The sequence below is a fragment of the Oncorhynchus mykiss genome, chromosome 14, assembly GCF_013265735.2.
Source record: "Oncorhynchus mykiss isolate Arlee chromosome 14, USDA_OmykA_1.1, whole genome shotgun sequence".
NCBI classification, from domain to species: Eukaryota; Metazoa; Chordata; class Actinopteri; order Salmoniformes; family Salmonidae; genus Oncorhynchus; species Oncorhynchus mykiss.
The window spans coordinates 846,110-870,139 of record NC_048578.1 but is presented as its reverse complement, the minus strand read 5'-3'; the positions used below and the strand labels follow the sequence as shown (position 1 = coordinate 870,139).

The window sequence follows — 24,030 nt, the reverse complement described above, 5'->3', positions numbered from 1 at the left end:
GATTATAATCAATCCTCAAGGTGTTTTTCAAATATCTATTCAATAATATATCTACCGGGACAATTGGTTTTTCAGTAGGACCGATTGGAATAATGGCTACCTCTGTATTTTACGCGAGAATCTCTCTCGGAGCCATCAGGTGACCAGTTGCGCAATGTAGCCGCTTACGGGTATTCTTCAACATAAATGCGTAAAACTACGTCACAATGCTGTAGACACGTTGGGGAATACGGAGAAAAAGTAATCTGGTTGATAGCCCATTCACTGCTCAATAGGGACGCATTGGAACGCAGCGCTTTCAAAACATGAGGCACTTCCGGATTGGATTTTTTCTCAGGCTTTCGCCTGCAATATCAGTTCTGTTATACTCACAGACAATATTTTTACAGTTTTGTAAATGATAGAGTGTTTTCTATCCTAAGCTGTCAATTATATGCATATTCTAGCATCTTGTCCTGACAAAATATCCTGTTTACTACAGGAACGTTATTTTTCCAAAAATGAAAATACTGCCCCCTAGTCACAAAAGGTTTTAAAATGCAGTGCATATTACATTCAAGCATTACCCAAGTTGGTGATATGGACTAACAAACGAATCGATTCACATCAGCTTGGTTTGCAAAGTACTTTTCCCCATGTTTTGGTGGCTCATAACTTGATCCAGATGACTTTTTCCTAGGCAAACCAAAAAGCCTATCCGCTGCTACCTCCACTATTCCATTGTCCTGTAAAGAGATGTCAAATATAATTGGATACAACTTTATAGTTTTTGGACCCCAGGAATAGTAGCTGCTCAGTCGTAACAGATCATGGGGATCCCAATAAACAGATAAAATGAAAGACTATAAGTCTATTAGTCTGCACAATTGTTTGACAAAAATGGAACGGATGTTACTAACAGATCATTTGTGTTTATAAAAGAGGGAGACATCACAAATCCTATCTTATGCTTTGATGTGTTTTGTGGGTGTGATAAAACATTTAATAGGCCAAAAAAATACAGTTTCTGGGGCCAGGCGGCGCAACATATCGTTTCGACATAGCATGTCGGAACTCCTCCTAGGCTTCATTTGTCAGGGCAGTATACAAGTCTCTTCCCTGACATGAATGAACAGAGTCACTTAAAGGACCTCTGATTCATTACTGCATTCCATCAGAGTAGGCCATCAACACATACAGCAAATGCATCTTCACATACAAGTAGCACATGGTTTCTGTGACAGATCTGTTTATCAAAACAGGAATTTGGTTATGAACTTTTGCAGACAAAGTAGACATAGTATAGCATCAGATTATAAAAGTGATTACTTACTGTCCTATGAGAAAAATGTTAAGACAGGAATATGGCCCTCAGTGAAACACCACTCTCAAGCTGCAGGCTGGTTATCCGCTTGAGTAGTGAGCAGACCACTGCGGTCTGTGGCTGGCTGGTTGTGCAAGGTCAGAGCATGTACCTGACACTGCTTCCGGCTCACATTGGCAGAGCGCTACTCGCACATCATGCACGCGGCCTGAATGAAGAAAACTAGTTAGTCATGAAAAGTTCCATAAAAAATATATATATATATTTTTGCAATGCAAATATAACTTGTTTTCTTTGACATATCTGTGATGCACAATACACAGTCAGGAATTCAGTTTCACCATCATTCAGGGTCAACAACGTAGAAAACGTTGTATTTCACATAGTAAACATAACCAACAAGAGCAAGAAGTTAAGGTTTGCTGAAAAATTTATGGGCAATAACGTTGCATCTGGGTGCTTAATAATTAGCCTTGTCCCAGCCATGACAGCCGATAGGGCAGAAGCCTATCTCCTGTTTCAGTGGTGTGAGGCAACTTGATATACAAGTATACTACCCCTTGGACAGGATGCTAGTCTATCGCAATTCCTTACCCCAAATCCATCTGCTTAATGTGGAGTGCTAAGCAGAGCATCAAGTCACACTTTCGTATGACTGAACTGAGGATCGCACCCAACCTTCCAATCTCAGGAACGACAATAACCCCAACCCCACTGAGTTGATTGGTGCAATCTGCTTTAAATAAACAACATCCGCTGCAGATTGTCAGCTGTTGTAACCTAAAACCTCGGTTTTGAGTTCTCCTTCAATGATTTAAGGGAAATCACTTACCGAAACTGTCTTGGTCACTTTTAATATCGGCAAAACCATGCCTTCCGAGTTGTAAAGGGGTGGCCAGCCAGTTACAAGTCTCCCATGACATCAAGAACCATCCCGTTGGCTATATCCAGAAATAGTTTCTGATTGCTCTATTTATGATATCATAACAGTTACGCTACTACAATGAAGGCACAAGCCATAATCAAGGGGTATTCCCGAGTGGCGCAGCAGTCAAAGGCACTGCATCTCAGTGCAAGAGGCATCACTACAGTACCTGGTTTGAATCCAATGTTTTGATAAATAAAAATCATGAACACTTACCACGCTGCGCTTTGGTCCGGTCCTCATTCTGACGAGAGACATTTCAGATATAGATACTTTTGTACCTGTACCTTATTCAAATTATGACAATTAGCCTATCAGAAGCTTCTAAAGCCATGACATCATTTTCTGGAATTTTCCAAGGTGTTTAAAGGCACAGTCAACTTAGCGTATCTAAACTTCTGACCCACTATAATTGTGATACAATGAATTATAAGTGTAATAATCTGTCAAACAATTGTTGGAAAAGTGTAGGTTAACTTCCGACTTCAACTGTAGGTAACCTAACGTTAGCTAGCGTGCTAGCCTAGATGGACCCAGCTAACGTTTGAGTCCTGTATTGAACTCTGAAAGCCATCTGCTAAATTATATAGCTATATTTTATAGTATACAGTGCATTTGGAAAGTCTTCAGAAACATTCCCTTTTATCACATTTTGTTACGTTACAGCCTTATTCTAAAATGCATTAATAAAATAAAAAAAATCATCAATCTACATACAACCATACAATGACAAAGCAAAAACAGGTTTTTAATTTTTTTTGCACATTTATTACAACAACAAAAAAAATGAAATACCTTATTTACATTGGGAATCCAAGATGGTCTACACGGACAAGTTCTGGCCTGGTTTAGATCTTATCTGTCGGAAAGATATCAGTTTGTCTCTGTGAATGGTTTGTCCTCTGACAAATCAACTGTCAATTTCAGTGTTCCTCAAGGTTCTGTTTTAGGACCACTATTGTTTTCACTATATATTTTACCTCTTGGGGATGTCATTCGAAAACATGTTAACCTTCACTGCTATGACAGTGAATGACACACAGCTCTACATTTCAATGAAACATGGTGAAGCCCCAAAATTGCCCTCGCTGGAAGCCTGTGTTTCAGACATAAGGAAGTGGATGGCGGCAAACTTTCTACTTTTAAACTCGGACAAAACAGAGATGATTGTTTTAGGTCCCAAGAAACAAAGAGATCTTCTGTTGAATCTGACCATTAATCTTGATGGCTGTACAGTCGTCTCAAATAAAACTGTGAAGGACCTCGACATTACTCTGGACCCTGATCTCTCTTTTGACGAACATATCAAGACACCAGTTACGTAACATTGCAAAGTCAGAAATCCAAAAATGATGCAGAAAAATGTATCCATGCTTTTGTTACTTCTAGGTTAGACTACTGCAATGCTCTACTTTCCGGCTACCCGGATAAAGCGTAAAATAAACTTCAGTTAGTGCTAAATACTGCTGCTAGAATCCTGACTAGAACCCAAAAGTGTGATCATATTACTCCAGTGCTAGCCTCACTACACTGGCTTCCTGTCAAGGCAAGGGCTGATTTCAAGGTTTTACTGCAAACCTACAAAGCATTACATAGGCTTTCTCCTACCTATCTTTCCGATTTGGTCCTGCCGTACATACCTACAAGTACACTACGGTCACAAGACGCAGGCCTCCTAATTGTCCCTAGAATTTCTAAGCAAACAGCTGAAGGCAGGGCTTTCTCCGAGAGCTCCATTTTTATGGAATGGTCTGCCTACCCATGTGAGAGACGCAGACTCGGTCTCAAACTTTAAGTCTTTATTGAAGACTCATCTCTTCAGTAGGTCCTATGATTGAGTGTAGTCTGGCCCAGGAGTGTGAAGGTGAACGGTAAGACACTGGAGCAACGAACAGCCCTTGCTGTCTCTGCTGGCCGGTTCCCCTCTCTCCACTGGGATTCTCTGCCTCTAACCCTATTACAGAGACTGAGTCACTGGCTTCCTGGTGCTCTTCCATGCCATCCCTAGGAGGGGTGCGTCACTTGAGTGGGTTGAGTCACTGACGTTGTTTTCCTGTCTGGGTTGGCGCCCCCCCTTGGGTTGTGCCATGGCAGAGATCTTTGTTGGTGGTTGAAGATATCCCTCTAGTGGTGTGGGGGCTGTGCTTTGGCAAAATGGGTGTGGTTATATCCTGCCTGTTTGGCCCTGTCCGGGGGTATCATCGGATGGGGCCACAGTGTCTCCTGACCCCTCCTGTCTCAGCCTCCAGTATTTATGCGGCAGTAGTTTATGTGTCTGGGGGCTAGGGTCAGTCTGTTATATCTGGAGTATTTCTCCTGTCTTATCCGGTGTCCTGTGTGAATTTAAGTATGCTCTCTCTAATTCTCTCTTTCTTTCTCTCTCTCTCTGAGGACCTGAGCCCTAGGACCATGCCTCAGGACTACCTAGCATGATGACTCCTTGCTGTCCCCAGTCCACCTGGCCATGCTGCTGCTCCAGTTTCAACAGTTCTGCCTGCGGCTATGACTTTTTCACTGTGATTACTATTATTTGACCATGCTTGTCATTTATGAACATTTGAACATGTTGGCCATGTTCTGTTATAATCTCCACCCAGCACAGCCAGAAGAGGACTGGCCACCCCTCACAGCCTGGTTCCTCTCTAGGTTTCTTCCTAGGTTTTGGCCTTTCTAGGGAGTTTTTCCTAGCCACCGTGCTTCTACACCTGCATTGCTTGCTGTTTGGGGTTTTAGGCTGGGTTTCTGTACAGCGCTTTGATATATCAGCTGATGTAAGAAGGGCTAAATAAATAAATTTGATTTGATATGTATTCAAACCATTTTCTCTGAGACATTTATCATCCTTGAGATGTTTCTACAACTTGATTGGAGTCCACCTGTGGTAAATTCAAATGATTGGACAGGATTTCACAGTGCATGTCAGTGCAAAGACCAATCCATGAGGTTGTAGTAATTATCCGTAGAGCTCCGAGACAGAATTGTGTCGAGGCACAGATCTGGGGAACGGTAATAAAAAATGTCTACAGCATTGAAGGTCCCCAAGAACACAGTATCTTCCATCATTCTTATATGGAAGAAGTGAGCAAACTGAGCAATCGGGGGAGAATGGCCTTGGTCAGGGAGGTGACCAAGAAACCAATGGTCACTCTGACAGAGCTACAGAGTTCCTCTGTGGAATGGGAGAACCTTCCAGAAGTACAACCATCTCTGCAGCATTCCACCAATCAGGCCTTTATGGTAGAGTGGCCAGATGGAAGCCACTCCTCAGTAAAAGGCACATGACAGCCCACTTGGAGTTTGCCAAAAGCCACCTAAAGGCCTCTCAGACCATGAGAAACACAATTCTCTGGTCTGATGAATTTAAGATGGAACTCTTTGGACTGAATGCCAAGCGCCACGTCTGGGGGAAGCCTGGCACCATCGCTACGGTGAAGCATTGTGGTTGCAGCATCATGCTGTGGGGATGTTTTCAGTGGTAGGGACTGGGAGACTAGTCAGGAATGAGGGAAAGATGAACAGAGCAAAGTACAGAGAGATCCTTGATGAAAACCAGCTCCCGAGCACTCAGGACCTTAGACTGGGGCAAAGGTTCACCTTCCAACTGAACAACGACCCTAAGCCTACAGCCAAGACAACTCAGGAGTGGCTTCGGGACAAGTCTCTGAATGTCTTTGAGTGGCCCAGGCAGAGCCCTGACTTGAACCCAATCGAGCATCTCTGGAGAGACCTGAAAATAGCTGTGCAGCGATGCTCCCCATCCAACCTGACAGAGCTTGTGAGGATCTGCAGAGAAGAATGAGAGAAACTCCACAAATACAGGTGTGCCAAGCTTGTAACGTCACATTCAGTAATGCTTGAGGCTGTAATCGCTGCCAAAGGTGCTTCAACAAATGTCATATTTATGTTTTTTTTACATTTTTAATACATTTTCAAAAAATTCTATAGACCTGTTTTTGCTTTGTCATTATTGGGTATTGTGTGTAGATTGATGGTAGGGGGAACTATTTCATCCATTTTAGAATAAGGCTGTAATGTAACAAATGTGGAAAAAGTCAAGGGGTCTGAATACTTTCTAAATGCACTGTATACACTGTCAATTAATGTGTATTTCGGTTATGCCATGGTAGTCACTGCTAGACTGGTAACTACTTATAGCAGAGCAAACATGTTTGTTTGTTCGTTGTATCTTTGACTGACTTTTGCTAAAGAAAGCTAGCTAATGTTAGCAAATAAGAGTAGCTCAATCTGGTAGCCTTCTATTCCACCCTTGTCTGGAAAACACTGTTATTATAGAATTGGCAATATAGCTAATTCACTATTTGTTTGTGTGTTGGTAACGTTAGCAATGATGAATGTGTATAAATCTTCTATGGTTGGTTAGTTGGTTCTTAGCCAGTCTCAGCTGAATAGCAATCATGACGCCAAATTTAGTGACGCTAGTCAGCTAACAGCAAGCAGACAATATTGAAATGTCCATGTTGGGTATGGTAAGCTAGCCAGTCTAATATAGATCAATCAATCAATAGTGGGTGAGGTGGTTAAATTGTGTATTGTTGTGTACTCTGTTGTAGGTGGTACAGAGTGTGATTCCAAGTTGAAGGTTAGTTGGCAAAAATATTTACAAGATGACGGCTAAGATAGCTCAATTTACAGTAAGCATGGTATTAACATGAATTGGGTAGTGTTTGTGTTATGGGGTTACAGGTAGCCTGAGGACTACAGAGTCTCTTCCAGACCATGTAATCAATTTAGTCTACCCCTCTTATTTATCTTAGTAAAACTCGTATCTAGAGTCATTTCACAGTGCACTGCTGAAAAATACCCCAAGGGGTAGCATTTTGGGTACACAACTATGAGGGAGCAGACACACCTTGCGGTTATGGAGCACAACAAGATTGTGGGACAGAAACCAGCAAGGGACGCTGAAAGTTATAACATCAAGACTACAGTAAGACTACAGTAATGACACAACCACCTCATTATTCTCTCTGCAGATTCTCAAAACACAATACAAATCCATGTCTACAAAAAGCCCCTGCAAAAGGCTGCTATTGACAAGAATGATCTGTCAAAGTCAATGGGCTGGGGGTGATTTACAGACAATACTTTGAGATGAGGAATGGGGTTTTGGATGTTAAGGGTTGTGCTTAGACCAGCGTTTCCCAAACTCTGTCCTAGGGACCCCAAGGAGTGCACGTTTTGGGGTTTGCCCTAGCACTACACAGCTGATTAAATTTATAAACTCCTTATCAACATTTGGTTATTTGAATCAGCTCCTGTGTAGTCCTCCACAGTTAATGTGCCACCAACCTCCTGTGTTCAGAACGACAGCTGTTGAGGTATTGCAGGTGGATAGTGGGAAACTGTCACTGAGGATAAGGCGGGACAAACCTGCATTAGCATAATGGGCGAGGTTGAAAGGGTGATCAGAAGGATATCCTGTGGTCACGGCAATTGGGAAATGCAGGGAGCGAGGAGTGGGAAAGCAGAGGGCCTATGGGTGGACAATTGGGCAGAAGGTGGTAGAATATGGACTGGGGGAAAGAGAGATGGGGCCGGCAATTGCATTGGGGAACTTTCCTCTGTGGCTGTTTTGTAGATGTGGACATGATTGAGGGCAGGAGAGAATGGGGTGAGGATGTGAGATGGTGTTTGGAGAGATATATAGATAATTGGTTTTATTTGTTTTTAAGGATATATACAGATGGTTCAAAGGACCCAGTCAGTAGTAGGGTGGGGGCAGGGGTGTGTATTCCATATTTCAATGTTAGAATATGTAAGCTGTTAACTAATTCTGCATCAGTTTATGCGGCTGAGTTGAGTGGAGGAGGTGAAACCACTCAGAGAGGTGAACTGCTCTGATTTGCCTGCAATGTTGGGTAGTGTGAAGATGGGCAGGTCAGATAAGGGAGACTTGTTTGAGGAGATGATGGGATTGGAGAGGATGGGAGTGGTAGTAAGCTTTTACTGGGTTCCCATCGGGTTGTGGGTAATGAAGGCCGATGTGGTGGCTAAGAGTGCTGTGAGGAGAGAGGAGCTATTTTGCTGAGGTCCCGCTGGGCCGTAGGGAAGTCAAGTCCTTGATCCAGGCAAAAGTGCTTGGTCTTTGGCAAATGAAATGGGATGCTAGTAATAAGGGGAGACATTTTTTCGCATGTACTGGTCAGTAAAGGAAGAGGTGGGGAGTATGGGATGTAGGAGAGAGGAAGTTGTGTGGAGTAGACTACGCTTTGGGCACACAGGGTTTGAATGCCACATTGTGGATGATAGGGAGACATGAAACAGGTCTGTGTGATGAGTGTTTAGTGGGGAGAAAATGGTGGAGCATGTGTTGATATTTTGTGAACTGTATGAGAGGGAGAGATTGTGTGTAGGGGTTGGGGTTTGGGTGGTGTAGTGGGAAGTGGTGTCTAGGGCTCTATTTCACTTTCTTGGAGGAACAGGACTAGTGAAGATAATTTAATTTAGGTAGGCCGTGACTGGCCTCACACCCCACAGTAGGTGGAGGTGTACGCACCTTAAAAGTTGGCTGTGATCTGCCAACCCAATCCCAAAGGACAGAAGAAGCTGTGCTTCAACAAGTGATTGAGAAGGTATGCTGCTAACTTCCCTTAGTTTTAAAACTATATTATTTATCAGTTGATACATCTATGACCAGTCCCTCAAACAAAATGTTGAATGGATGGCAGAAGTGGATGCTGAGTTCGAATCAAGCAGCGCATCAAGCAAAGTTGGTGACAACAAATGTTCAGAGCGAAATTGATGGCGGAAGTGGATGCTGAGTTCGAATCAAGCAGCATGTCGAGCAAAGTTGGTGAAGACTAATGTTCTGAGTAGACAACAGTAGTAGCGAAAACTGGAACAAAAAGGAAATTGTTTAAAATTGGAGTGGAGGATACGTGTATATAATAATGTATAATAATAATAATAATAATAATGTATATAATAATGAATAATAATGATAATGAATCGCTTCTTCTTGGGATGTGTTTGTTGAGTAAGGATGCATATGTGGGAAACCCGTTTTAGGTGTCAAAAATTGTGAAGTATGTGCTTGGAAATGTAGAGTCTGTCAGAGGGACCAGGAGTGGTCTTATTTTGATTTAATTGTACATCTGAAGAACAGAGGAAGATTGCAGTGAGCCTCAAAAGAATCCGGACAACAGAAGTTTTGTGTTTTGACTTCGTAGTAGAGCACCCGTCAAAGGAGTCATCTCGGGGGTGACAATGGATGTTCAGGTTGATTACCTGGTGAAAATTCCTGGTGTGGCTGGTGCCTGGCATCTGACCCACTGGGTGAATAGAGAAAGGTAAGAAAGTCTGTTGGTCAATCAAATCTCCTATGCGGAGGAAATGAAAATGATTGAGAAAGCAAGTGATTCTAGTGAAGAGATTGAAGTTGCACGCCCAATTTTTCAGTTTTTGATTTGTTAAAAAAGTTTGAAATATCCAATAAATGTCGTTCCACTTCATGATTGTGTCCCACTTGTTGTTGATTCTTCACAAAAAAATACAGTTTTATATCTTTATGTTTGAAGCCTGAAATGTGGCAAAAGGTCGCAAAGTTCAAGGGGGCCGAATATTTTCGCAAGGCACTGTATATGTTTCTGCTGGTCAGAGGGAGCAAGCACTCCATGTTAAACGAATGGGGGCAAGAGATGTGAATTGTTTTGCTCTCAAGAAAAGGGTGCCATTGAAAGAAGTGAATACTGGGGTAACGGTAAATGTGAAAGCTGACCAACTGAAGGGGAAGATTCCCGGTGTTTGTGATGCTCGTCGTTTGGTGTGACGCAAATAGGGTGGCGTGATTGGAGAAACATGGTTGTTGTCTGTTTTTTAAAAGTTTTGATGTTGTCTTTGCCTGACAAAGTGAAGTTAGGATATATAAGTTATCCTGTACAAGCTTTAATGCCAACTACATTACGTTGTTACAGGTGTCAAGCTTATGGGCATGGGGCAGCAGTGTGTAGGAGGGAGCCTCCTAGGTGTGCAGAAGAGCATGAGACAAAGGAATGTGTAGCATTGGGGAAAGTAGTGGTTTGTGTTAATTGTAGGGGGCTGGGGATCAGAAATGTCCTGTATGAGAGGCAGGTTGAGGTTTCCAGGGTTAGAGTAGTGCAGAAGTTGTCATATGCTGAGGCAGTGAAGAAAGTAGAAGAAGATGGGCCAAGGGGAGGGATCGTAAGAGGAGTGGTGAGAGTAGTTGATCTGTAACAGTACATAGGGATCCACCAACAAGGTATATATGTTTCAGTATGATTTCATTTTTGGCATTTATATTAATGGTTATCAACTGTACAGCAGGGATGGAATGTAAGTTGCAGAAAATAGAGGTTGTGGTGGCAGCTGTAGAGAGGTATTTGGGTGTGCGAGACTTGAAATCAGAAGAGTTACAGGGTGTGTTTGTTACGGTTTTCTTGCGGTGAAGGAGAGTCGGACCAAAATGCAGCGTGGTATTCTTGATACATGTTTAATGACGATGAAAAAACAAACAATACAAAAACCCGTTACCGCAAAAACCTATACAGCCTATCTGATGCAAAACCGAGACAGGAACAATCACCCACGAAACACTCAAAGAATATGGCTGCCTAAATATGGTTCCCAATCAGAGACAACAATAAACACCTGCCTCTGATTGAGAACCACTCCAGACAGCCATAGACTATGCTAGCAAACCCCACTAAGCCACAATCCCAAACCCTACGGAAAAACCCCAAGACAAAACACACCACATAATAAACCCATGTCACACCCTGGCCTAACCAAAATAATAAAGAAAACAGAATACTAAGACCAGGGCGTGACAGTGTTAATGTGGTGGTGTCCCATCCTTCCAGGCTGTTGGCCTGAAGTAGGACTAAATACATTTTAATAGTGGAGTATGGTATTTATTTTTTTGTGAGTGTAATGTTAGATGGTAGGGTATTTGTTGTATTTTCTTTTTTGTAGAAAAAAAAAATGAAGCAAAGTATTAGGGAGTTATACTCCAGACTAGTAGGTGGCAGTAATGCAACATTTATTGGATGCCAACGGCCTTTAAATCTCATCAAGAAGGACCATAGACGAAGTGATTGAGGAGGTAGGCTGCTGTTAACCACCCTTAGTTTTAAAACTAGATTATTTATCAGTTTATTCATCTATCACCAGTCCCTTATACAAATGTTAAATTGTGGTGTTGATGTTATGTAAAAGTAAAGCTGATCCCGTTTGTAAAACCAGGAGCTAGAGCTTGCGTAGAGCGTGTTAGCATTGCTAGCTAAATTAGCTACCTTTGTTGGTTGCTAGCTAGCTAGTTGTCTTTGCTTTGTTAGCTAACTAGCTCAAATGCTAATTCTAGCTAGCTCATGTTTTGATTCGCCATTGCGTTTATTAATTGTATTGCCAGATACATTAGCTACTTGGTTAGGTACATGTCATGCTTAATACACCGTGTTAATTTCAATTTTGTCGTGATAAACCAACGCCTGGTGAGCTTCCCAGCTCAGACCCAGCTAATATTAGCTAACTTACGATATTGTAGCTGACAAGCAGTTTTGTGATTACAGCAGCTAAACGTCAGCAGCTAAACGTTAGCTAAATACATTCCCCCCCCCCCTCCCCCCCGTTACGTTAAGCAGATGAACACAGAAAGAGAGGGGTTGCAGATTTGATCGATTTTACAAGCTAATATGTTACAAGTTGTCAACAACATTATGCTTTGACTGTGGTTAGGGAGTGCATCTCAGAATACTGTAAACGATAGACTATGGTTTGTGTTCTTCAGCTGCTGTGTTGTGTTCATAAAGGTTAGTTATGGCCAATGGTTTGTTGTTTATCAGATGTGTGAAGGCTTTTTATGTAACTTAATTGGTTTATTTTTCTCTCACCAGATTATTTTTAAATTGGTCCAAGAACTTCGCAATCAGAGTTGGAACGGATGTAGATTTTTCGTAACATTTGACCATTTTTGATTTCACCCACACCTTCCCTATCACAACATGAGCAGTACAGTAAGTCCTCACATGTGCACCCAGGGCCACGTGATAACCCTCCAACACCTTCAGTTTAATTTTCACAGACATTTAGCAAAGGTGTCTGGTTTCTAAGAAGCAGTGCTTTGTTGTCACAGACACAGAGGAAAAGAAGGACTGGAGTCCCTTCAAGTTCCAGACGCACGGCCAAGAGTATCAGAGTCACCACAACCAGTGTGCGACCTCGTGCTGCAGCATCAGCAGCAGTCCCAGAGACCATTGATGTGCTGGACAGCAGCAGGACTGAGAGTGGGTAGCAATGGCTTTATGCTTTTCTCTGTCATTTTGGTTGATTATGGAAATTCTAACCCATCTATTGGCTGTGCAGGTGAGGAGGAGGTGGTGGACTTGACATGTGAAGGTTCTGAGTTGACTGTGGTTGACTTGACCAACAATGATTCTGTGGTGGTGAGTTTGTGAGCTTTCTTTATGCAAATAATGATGTATACAAATAACTGTTTTGAATGTATTTAAGATTATGCTTTTATCACTGTTGTAAAGACTGAAATGTTGACATATTTGTTTCTTTTCCACCACTGCGTGATTGCAAATTGGGAAACCAGGTTGTCGATGAAGGTAAGTCATTGCTTTTCCTCAATCGCAACAATTATATTTAGATTCAAATATGTTTTGGTCCTCTAATAAAGCAAGCATTTATTACTATGTCAAGCATGTATTTTTCTGTGAGTTTGTCTATCTGCTTGTGTCTATCTCAGGGCCTCATGGCAGACGTGAAGCTGACAGTGAGAGTTATGTACTGAGCAGTGATGAGGAGGAGGATACTAAGGGAGGCCTCAGTGCCGACCTCCTGTCCTCTCTACAGGCCAGCAGTAGAGCCAGGTACTAAGCCCCACAACCCCTCTGACTATGATGATCTCTTCAGATGGCATATCAAACTTTTTTTTGAATCAATTTTATTAGAAAATTGAAGCACACAAATGCAATGTCATCCTCATCCATCCAGTAATCCACTCATAATATTGGCCACGTGACCACTGAAATCAAGACCTTGAGTTAGGGTACACCCTGATGGTCTCTTGTCCTCCATAGGTCTACTCCAGGGACAGTCAGCTGCCCAGTGTGTATGGACGCCTATGCTGAGGTAAGCAAAGCATAATTCAACATGTGTGTGAAGGTGACTATGTCAAGCTGTAATTGCTGTGTAGCTACCAAGAATGTGAAGTTGTCCCTTCAACTAAGATGGAGCTCTTTCTCTTCTTCCTCTAGATCATTGAAAGTGGGAGGCTAGTAGTCTCCACAAAATGTGGTCACCTGTTCTGCAGTCACTGCCTCCGCGACTCACTGTTGAGATCCCACACTTGCCCAACCTGTAGAAAGAAACTGACCCACAAGCAATGCCACCCCGTATATATCTGACATCAAACACCCATAAGACTCACCCATTGGTTTCACCCTCACCAAACCTGCAAAACCTTTAATTATACCTTCTCATATCACTGCCCCCTACTGGATTTAAGAATAATTTATACATTTACATACACATCGGACCGATTTTGTCTTTCTTCTGCAATGAAAGAAGCAGGAGCATAGGGACGCACTCTTATGCCAGCGCACATTCACTTAGATTTTTGTAATTTTCTTCCACTGATTAAGCGAAAAACAATGTTTTTAGCTCTTAAGAAGCCACGTGATGTCGTATTGGTAGCAATTACACGTGACTGGCACTCAAGTGCAATGAGAACTCAACTTGAAAGTAGAAATGTCTGTCGATTTTTATTGCTGCTGAGTAGGTGGATGTCTGAACGGTGGGTGTTGCTTGAATCTGGTCATCACCATTGTAAATTTTGTTGTATGTTTTGTATATATGGTTGAATGACAAGTTAAGGTGCGCCTAATCTGTAAGGTTCAATAAATTTATGATTGTAAAGCTTTGTTACATGTTTTGCTTACCTGACCCAGATAGTTTATTCTCACAGCCAGCGTGTCTGTGACCGAGACTGTGAGAAGAGACGAGCCCAAACGTAGGACATTGCATTGTTGAGCCCTCATGCTGACTTGCTAAAAAGCTTTTATTTTTATTTTTTATTACATGTTTTCACTGACTTTTACATTGAATTTGTAAACTTTTAATTATTTTTTTATTCTGTACTACATGTAACTGGGGCGGCAGCGTAGCCTAGTGGTTAGAGCGTTGGACTAGTAACTGGAAGGTTGCGAGTTCAAACCCCCGAGCTGACAAGGTACAAATCTGTCGTTCTGCCCCTGAACAGGCAGTTAACCCACTGTTCCCAGGCCGTCATTGAAAATAAGAATGTGTTCTTAACTGACTTGCCTGGTTAAATAAAGGTAAAAAAAAAAAAAAAAAAAAAAAAAAAAAAAAAAAAACTTGGCTGACTCCGTTGTGACACGCATCCGCTCAAATGTCCACTAAGGGGCAGTATATTCTTGCGCATGCATGGTCTGTTGTCCAATAATAATGATCAATGATAATGCAGTTTCCTCTCCATTCTCAGTACAAGGGGTGTGTTACTTGATTAACATATTACCAAACACAGAGTTTATTTCTTGGACCCAGAATAAACCTAGTCCAGGACTAAATTATCTATGGAGATTTTACATGGAGTGTGTTTTAGTCCAGGATTTGGCTTTAATCTGAGTTTGAACAACTGTCCCTTTCTCATATCTAATTTTCTTCAAATGACAATTTTCTCTTATGTTGTTGACCTTATTTCCTAATGTTGGCGCAGTTTGTATTTATTTATAACACCCAAACCATACCATTTTAATAAATGATCAGTGTCATATTACATAATGAAAATAGAAGTTCAATTTACCAATTCAGTGTTATTACTTTGGAATTACATAATGCATTCAGTACATTTAATTAGTGTTTTATTATTATGAATATTATATTTTGGTTTAATTATTATGACGTATTCCATGATGTTAATAGCAGAACTGCCCTAAACGAAAGAGTTAAATTATTGAAATGTGTTGAGTAGCTACTTGGGCTACTCTGTGATTGGGCAAAAATTCCGAGGTCGGACGGACCGCAGTTCCCACTAATGCGGTCGATTCCTTGATGGCAAGGTATGTTAGATCAATTATTGCAGTAAATTCATTAGATGTAAATGGTATTTGGGATTTAAAAAAGAGACAACTGCTTCTCTTCCAAAATGTATAATGGTAGGAGTTAACTGTAACGCGAGCACAGGGCTTTTATTTAGTTTTGACGCACGCTCGGTCCAGTGTGTTGGGTCTCGCACGAGCGTGATGTGATGACCGTCAATTTAAATAAAACCAGGCATATTTTAGCTGCATGTTTGACATTCACGTTTTCTAGTGTTATTTTTCATAGAGGGTAACAATGTATCTAGTAACTGAGCCACGCATACTTTGAGCGAAGAGTGCGTGCAGTTCAACTTTTAGTGTTAAACTTTAAGTGGACATTGATATGTTAATTATTTGGATTAAATCACCTTTATTGTAAAGACAATGTAATCATGATAAACTTGTCACTAGTGGGAAACCGATTCAAGACAAATCATTGCTGCTGGACGTTTCAGGTAAGTCCCTAACTTAACTTAATTAATATGAAAGTGTTATGTGCCCTGATCACAGTGTGATTATTTATAAGCCGCTGATTTTAGAAGGATGCAGGTTTGTTGTAGACCTGTAATAAAAAATGCATACGTAGCCAATTGGAATACTTTTTAACTTTCAATTTATACTACAGATTATTACTTATGTATTACTAATAGAATAATACACAACTGTATTGCATAAATCAATATTGTGTTAATCATAATTATAGTTCTGCTATATTACCTTACAAAACTATTATTTGTAGTCCACATCTTGAGTGTAGAATGTTTTAATTCCACTGATTCACCATTCATGGATCTATGTGTGTATGAGAGTGGATAGGGTTTAGGTCTTTGCTTTCTAACATGTTTAATACGCAGGTGGATTAGCTGTAGCCTATACAACAGCATCTACACTATATATACAAAAGTATGTGGACATCCCGTCAAATTAGTGGATTTGGCTATTTCAGCCACACGTGTTGCTGACACGTGTATAAAACACGAGCACACATCCATGCAATCTCCATAGACAAACTTTGGCAGTAGAATGGCCTTACTGAAGAGCTGATTGACTTTCAACGTGGCACTGTCATAGGATGCCACCTTTCCAACAAGTCAAATTTCGGCCCTGCTAGAGCTGCCCCGGTCAACTGTGTTGTGCTGTTATTGTGAAGTGGAATCGTCTAGGGGCAACAACAGCTCAGCCGTGAAGTGGTAGGCCACACAAGTCAACAAAATGGAACCTCTGAGGGCTGAAGTGCGTAGCACGTACACTCACTACCGAGTTCCAAAATGCTTCTGGAAGCAACGTCAGCACAGGAACTGTTAGTTTGGGAGCTTCATGAAATGAGTTTCCATGGCCGAGCAGCCGCACACAAGCCTAAGATCACCATGCGCAATGCCATGTGTCGGCTGGAGGGGTGTAAAGCTCGCCTACAGTGGAAACACGTTCTCTGGAGTGATGAATCACGCTTTACCATCTTGCAGTTTGACGGACAAATCTGGGTTTGGAGAACGCTACCTGCCCAAATGCATAGTGCCAACTGTAAAATTTGGTGGAGAATAAATCATGTTTTTGGGCTGTTTTTCCTGATTCAGGCTCCTTATTTGCAGTGAAGGGAAATATTAACGCTTCAGCACACAATGACATTCTAGACGATTTTGTGCTTCCAACAGTTTGGGGAGGCCCTTTCCTTTTTCTGCATGACCATGCCTCCGTGCACAGAGCAAGGTCCATACAGAAATGGTTTGTTGAGATCGGTGTGGAAGAACTTGACTGGCCTGCACAGAGCCCTGACCTCAACCCCATTGAAAACCTTTGGGATGAATTGGAACGCCGACTGCAAGGCAGGCCTAATCACCCAACATCAGTGCCTGACCTCACTAATGCTCATGTGGCTGAATGGAAGCAAGTCCCCTCAGCAACATTCCAACATCTAGTGGAAAGCCTCCCCAGAAGAGTGGATGCTGTTATAGCAGCAAAGGGGGGACCATGATTTTGGAATGAGATGTTCGACGAGAAGATCTCCACATACTTTTGATAATGTAGTATGTAACCCATTCTAAGACAATGAGAGGAGGATGTGTGTAGTTCCCCAATAGCTGATGATTTAACAGTCAATGAAACGCTTGTTATGTAGATATATTTGATCAAAGATTAAATGGAAAACTCTAAAGGATTTTCATTTTGGATTTCAAGTTACTTGTTTGTTGTGCAAACTGGCAGAAAGAATAACTCCTCTAACCAGAAACATAGGGACATATGGACAAAATAAGAGCTCCTCATTTGATTGAAGTTCATGAATAAAAAGCCTATGTTGCTTTTCCGGAAACACATTTTATAGTGCTGGGGACAGACGTCTTGTGTTTTTCAGTCTGTTAAATGATTAACAACTTATTTTATTGTTATTAGTTTCGACTGTAATTCTGTTATATTTCCTCAATGCCTTGACGATGCCACTTCCAAAAGACTTCTGTGAGAAATATCATTTAGTTGTAAAGCATAATATACAGTAGCTTATGATGTGATATGGATAATAACAATGTGTTCTTGCACCTCTCCTCATTGTGAATTTACTTTTTTTCTTTCTCTAAGATTTCAAGTGTTGAAGCCTTCCATCCTGAAAGAATGGGACTTTTATGCATTTGCCTGCTCATTTGTGAGATAATCCTGTTGTCGGACTGTGCACGGGGTGAGTAGTAACGTAGTAGTAATGAACAATGTGTTTTAGTGGATCTGTAGGCAACCATCTTCAAAAAGTGCCTCACCGCAATGAATCATATCTACTACAAGCTGTACACAATTGTGGTTGTGTAACTCCAAGTTGGTGGTATTGTCCATTCAGGCCAAGGGCCTATCTTCCGTTTTCTAACGGACCTTGCCTAGATCACACAGACTTTGGGACAGTAACCTTTGGGATACCTGGTGTGCAAGTGTCAAGTGAGGCATGCTGATAGAGTGTAGTCCTGACCCTCCTGCTGCACAATCTGAGCTGTCAAACCTAGACTCAACATGCCGCTGGTCGTCTGCTCTGGCCTGCCTGTCTGGGGAAAGCAAAGTGGCATGGGGGGGACCCAAACACACGGCGCCCAGGCAGATTGGATCGGTGAGAGCCCTAGCCTTAACAATGCAGCATTCACAATCACACAGTCGAGCCGTCATGGAGACGCTTAGGCAAAAGTAAACAGAGACCCATAGAGAGCAATGTGATTAGATTAGGCAATTATGTTTGTTTGCTGTGCAATGCCACCGCGTTTCCGACCATGACCGGAGCAACACGGCAAGGAGTGCTGTGGGCTTAAAAAGTAGAAGAGACAACTTGTCTTCCTGGTGATGGTATCAGAGGGGTTTTACTCACTAGCTTAGCCTAGCTAGCGCCTTATTGTGTACACAGAGGGGGAGAGAGACTAAACGTTTCTCTATCATGATGGCATGCGGATATTTGAGCAAGGAACTTTTTACCTTTTTTATAAAGTCTGATATGACACGTTTGATAAGACTTGTGTTGAAGGGTTGTGTTGCAAACAAAATACCTCAGAGGTACTGAGACAGAATCAGAGATTATTTTCCAATTGAATGTCAGATTCTTTGCGCTCTATTTTTCCAAACACTGTGATTATGACGAACTGTGGTGGGTCAACAACGGCTACTCAACATACAGCAGAAAAGGTTAAGTCCACATCAACACACTTCTCCTCATGGAAAACATTTCCTGACATAAAAATCAATATTTTGTGACCTGAGTTTAATACCTTCATATGTGAACTTTAGGAGAAGAAAAGGAATGGACATTCAAAACTACAGGACAATTAAGACTTTTTTTTTAAGGAATTTATTTCTAGAGGAAGAGTCCAGGTTGATTTGCTATGATATGGAACGTGGCAAAAAATGATCCCCCAACCTCATTTGAGCGCTCCCCTACTGACCAAGTTTGCTGTTCCTGGTGTGTCCTTGTTGCACGGGGAATGCAGAACATCACGTCAGATGACAAATATTTTCCGCTGCAAGCGGAAGCACAGTTTGGGCCCGGCTGCCAGAGAGACATGTGAACCGTATATACGCTTATGCAATGAGTCTGAGTCTGAGCAGCTGAAAGGTGAGGATTTTACTCTGTTTGGTGCATGCCTGAGAGAGAGTATTCATGCATAAATGTGGGCATTAATGTCTGTGCTAACTTTTATTTATTTATTTTTCCTTTATATTTAACTAGGCAAGTCAGTTAAGAACAAATTCTTATTTACAATGACGGCCTACCCCGGCCAAACCCTAACCCGGACGACGCTGGGCCAATTGTGCACTGCCTTATGCGACTCCCAATCACGGCCGGTTGTGATACAGCCATTAATCGAACCAGGGTCTGTAGTGGTCGCCTCTAGCACTGAGATGCAGTGCCTTAGACCGCTGCTCCACTCGGGAACCCGACTAAATGGGGAAAACAACGAAGTCATGGGATGGTTGCCATGACGCAATTTTTTAAAATTATGATCACAAATGAAATACATGATTAAACTAAGTACATTTAAAACTCCATCCACACTGGAGGCAAGATGTGGTGGGACCCAGCTATAAGCACAGGATCTTGGTGCAGCAATGGTAGACTAAATACTACAGCATTGCATTTAAACAAAGGCGACACGTATGGACGTGTGGGGGCTTTTGGAGGTGAAACTGGTGGGTTTGTAGGGGCCTGCTGTGCACTGTACAAACTAGGACCACCCTGCAGCTACATGCTGGTGTGTCAGTGAGAGGCAGCCTTCCAGGATTCATGATTGAACATCTGGACACGTCTTCAAGAGCAGACAACAAAATGGGCTGATGCACAAAACACATACACTGAGAAGAAGTACTGTCTGCTTATCTAACTTTCTTGTATTCATCTGAGCCTTTTAAAAGTCAATAGAAACTGAGATGAGGAGTAGCAGCACATTTTTAGAATCTGCTCTTTCTCTCCCTCAATCTCTCCCTCCTTCCATCCTTGGGCTCCCGAGTGGCACAGCAGTCTAAGGCACTGCATCCCAGTGCAAGAGGCGTCACTACAGTCCCTGGTTCGATTCCATGCTGTGTCACATCCGGCTGTGATTGGGAGTCCCATAGAGCGGCGCAAAATTGGCCCAGCATCATCTGGGTTTGGCCGGGGTAGGCCGTCATTGTAAATAAGAATTTGTTCTTAACTAACTTGCCTAGTTAAAGGTTAAAAAATACACAGAAAATCTCTCCCTCTCCTCCTCACACTGCAACAGTTTATGGCTAGGTCTAAGCCAGAGGAAATGTGTGAAGTTAATTTAGAGTGTTGGAGAAACATAGCTGACCCATTGGGTAGCCTTTTGTCACTTCACAACCCTTCATAGCTCTGTAGTAAACTAGAGAATATCGACAGAGCCTGGGGTGTGGGTTTAAACAAACAGTAGTTAAAGTTTGAATAGGGATCAATGCATATGTCTAGGTAAAAGGCAATGCTATTAACAATGATCATAAAGTGTGTATATTGAGACATGTCATAAAATTTAAATATTGCAATGTTATAATAAATTCCTATAGTAATTTACATGTAATGGTGCAAACAAAATGTAAGGCACAAAACCATCAGGCAAATCTCACACACAAACCGTTTTCCAGACGTGACAAAACATAGCTGAGTGTGAGTAAGGAATGAGAGATCGGCTCCAAATTCATCTCAATGAGGAGGATGGATCCATAGAGAAAGGCTGCTGTCAGACTACAGGCCATCAAGTGGTTATTATATTGCCAAATGGTGTTTACACAGCCACCATCTTTCTCTCACCCCTTCTCATTAGCATTGGGCTGCTAATCATATTCCTTAGTAATGAAGCTGTATTAGACAGGAGGTCGTACATTGATTTAAGACTGGGAACAGCATGTTGATGATGTGGTTATTAGTAAATACAGGCTGGCTTCAAAAATAACAGATTTTTCCCATTAAATGGGAGCTCGGATAAAGTTAGCTTAGCACCCCTGGGGTTTGGTTTTAATGTGTCCATCAAGACACCTCACGGGGTAGGTTGATGGGATAGGTGTTGTGTGTGTGTGTGTGTGTGAGCATGCAGAGGCGCATGGAATGTGGAGTAGTGTGCCTATATTCTGAGGAGAGCTCCCAACACACAAGCACAGAGCAAGAGAAATAAGAGGCAATTTAATGAGCAGGACAGCAGAGAGAGGGGAGGCATTTTACTGAGCCTGAAAGCAACTGAACAAAGTCTGAAGTAACTGATCTCACCATTTCACCCCATCCAACCTTGACCATCAGCCTCCACCTGGTAATTGCTAAGGCAACATGACTTCACAGGACTGAGGAAACAAATATTAACTGTGCCGAGAGTACGATAAAAATAAGAGCGAGATGGACAAAAATTCATATTACAATTTATCACGATAATGCTAAATTGAACGATAAGTTTATAACAATGTGTACCACTTTTTAAAATGTTATATATTACCCTTAAAACTACTACTACTAATTTGAATGTTAGCTTTCAATTGTAGCTTTCAATTGTCCCATTAACAATCACCCATATTAGCAAATTTATTTTATTTAAAACTTCACATTTCTCTAGTAGGGCCCTATAGGTTATATATCGTAAAGAACAATATCAGCAAAATGTCCACAATAAGTGGTCGGTTTGGCCGGTGTCAATAATTTTCGATGTATCATCCCAGCTTTAGTGTACACACACATAGCCTTTGCAGTACAGTTGAAAAGAGGGAGAGTTCTCCAGCCAACAAGTCCAACTGGCCTACCAACAAGTCCATGTAATCCTCCAGTCTTGTCTGACATGAGTTCCACTTGGCTAGCCAACCTCTGGGCCAATCAATGTTGCAAAAACATCAACCACTGAAACTAATGCAGTGTTACATCTACATTTTTATTGTGGCTGTTCATTTGTGAATATATTGGAATTGTGCCACTCACTCACTCACTCACTTGTGCCACTCATTCTCACTCACTCACTCACTCACTCACTCACTCACTCACTCACTCACTTGTGCCACTCATTTTCACTCACTCACTTGTGCCACTCATTCTCACTGACTGACTGACTGACTGACTGACTGACTGACTCACTGACTGACTGTGTGTCTTTCCAGCCTGAAATAGCCACAGCATAGACAGACACACATACTTTCACGGACCGAACAATGTATTGTGTTGTGCTGGTGACATAATGGCTTATTGTTGGGGGCCCTGGAGCCTTTGTTTGGTTAGTGCTGGAGGGGTCAGAGGGCAACGGAGAGGACCAGGGAAAGGCCCCAGATCGGATCAGGGAGTGTGCATACCTGACCTCTTACCAGAGGGGCTTACAATAACACATCAGTACTGCAGATTCTGCTTTTTTTCTCTCTGCGTTCATTCATCCCCCTATTTTTCAGATATGTATGTATAGATGTAAGCATGTACTTCCTTCCTTCCCAGCTGTTCTCTTGGTCACATTACAAATGAGATGTTGAAAAGCAGTCCCTGGACTGGAGACAGCTCTCCTTGTTTTCTTTTGTATTTTGCGTGTCAGTTTGTGTTGGGGCCTGTGTCCCTGAGCAGCTGTGTGTGTGTGTCCCATGTCAGATAGACAGAGAGGAGAGGGCTCCCCCAGCTGAGAGAGAGAGATGCCATTCTGGGACCTAAACAAACAGAGCATTAATGTGATTAATGGATGGCAGACATATTGTGTGTCCTCTACACCAGTGGTTTTCAAACCTCTGCTCTTGGACCCCCAGATGTTTCACAATTTTGTTGTAGCCCTAAACTAGCTAACCTAATTCACTTAATCAAGGGCTTGATAATTATTTGAATCAGGTGTGCTTGCTCTGGAATAGTTAATTTACATGGAACGGCTGGCGTTCCCTGATGAGAGATTTGAAAAAGTGTCCATTGATGCATGTGTCCATTCCCTAGAATAGGGTTCTATTTGTGACACACCCATAGATTGAGTCAGTTGCTCTCACTCTTCGCTGCCTGCCGCTGGTTTGTTTGAAGTGTGGGACCGACCCAGTGCCCCCTGTGCTCTCTTCCTGAACATCCTGAACCATCAGCCTTCACAGGCATTTATTTTGGTGCTAAGGTGAAAGGTTAGCTGTGTATCCTAAAAAATAAAAACATAACAGAGGTGATAAAGACACTAAATGACTGAGGCCATGTCTGATGTATGTCTGAATGACTTCACAGAGCCCCCCCATAAGCCCAGGTTGTTTTCTCCGGTGAAGTCCTTAAATCAGGATGTACGTCACTCTCGTCAGAGATTGTCTTTCATTATTATTTTGTGGAGTTCTGTTTGGCTTTGTGATGGTAAGCTGTTGGGCAGCACTAGAAGAGTGGACTGACAATAGTTCTGCGGTGTTTTTGCCCGTAGCCAAACGGATTGCAGTTGCCCTCAGGCAGAGAAATGGAGGCATAGCACACACACACACACGGCTTGTTCATTACGCCAGCTGTTGGGGTGGAATCCACACTGCAGTCGGAATGTGTAAGGATTGTGAGAGTTGTGGGGGTGGTTTAAAAGTTGGGAATTTGAAGGCTTTAGCAACCAAGGAACTTTTGCTACTAGCTGCAGTGTTGTGGCCTTTTCAATCAGGTAGTTGGGACACAGACCCAGCCAAACCCATTGGCTCCAGACAGGAATTCGGAACCACCTGACTGGTCCAGGCACAGCATTTAGTGGAGGAACTTTACGGCGTCAGGGTGTCTGTCTGGAGTGTCTAGGCCTACACCTGTGGGATTCTTCATCTGTTGC

The 24,030-nt window shown here is 42.2% G+C and overlaps 2 protein-coding genes across 5 annotated transcripts in view; both read left to right on the top strand.

Moving 5' to 3' along the window:
* The first annotated feature begins 11,121 nt into the window (after nt 1-11,121).
* Nucleotides 11,122-14,133, top strand: LOC110488540 (E3 ubiquitin-protein ligase RNF4). Of its 2 annotated transcripts, none has more exons than XM_021560772.2 (8): nt 11,122-11,310; nt 12,101-12,220; nt 12,340-12,490; nt 12,570-12,649; nt 12,805-12,817; nt 12,958-13,081; nt 13,292-13,343; nt 13,469-14,133. In XM_021560772.2, the coding sequence occupies exons 2-8, from the start codon at nt 12,209-12,211 to the stop codon at nt 13,616-13,618; spliced, it is 582 nt and encodes a 193-aa protein (XP_021416447.2). In that variant the 5' UTR covers nt 11,122-11,310; nt 12,101-12,208; the 3' UTR covers nt 13,619-14,133. The 2 variants fall into 2 exon arrangements, with proteins under 2 accessions (XP_021416447.2, XP_021416448.2); XM_021560773.2 differs by lacking the exon at nt 11,122-11,310 and adding an exon at nt 11,351-12,016.
* A 458-nt stretch (nt 14,134-14,591) lies between these two features.
* The window catches only part of LOC110488539 (fibroblast growth factor receptor-like 1), a 67,752-nt gene continuing 58,313 nt past the window's right edge, over nt 14,592-24,030 (top strand). For 2 of the 3 annotated variants that reach the window (XM_036942669.1, XM_036942668.1), the window contains exons 1-2: nt 14,592-15,768; nt 17,885-17,981. In XM_036942669.1, the coding sequence (XP_036798564.1) occupies nt 15,706-15,768; nt 17,885-17,981 (160 nt within the window). In that variant the 5' untranslated portion in view covers nt 14,592-15,705. The remainder of the gene's footprint in view (nt 15,769-17,884; nt 17,982-24,030) is intronic. The other variant, XM_021560769.2, reaches the window with a different exon arrangement.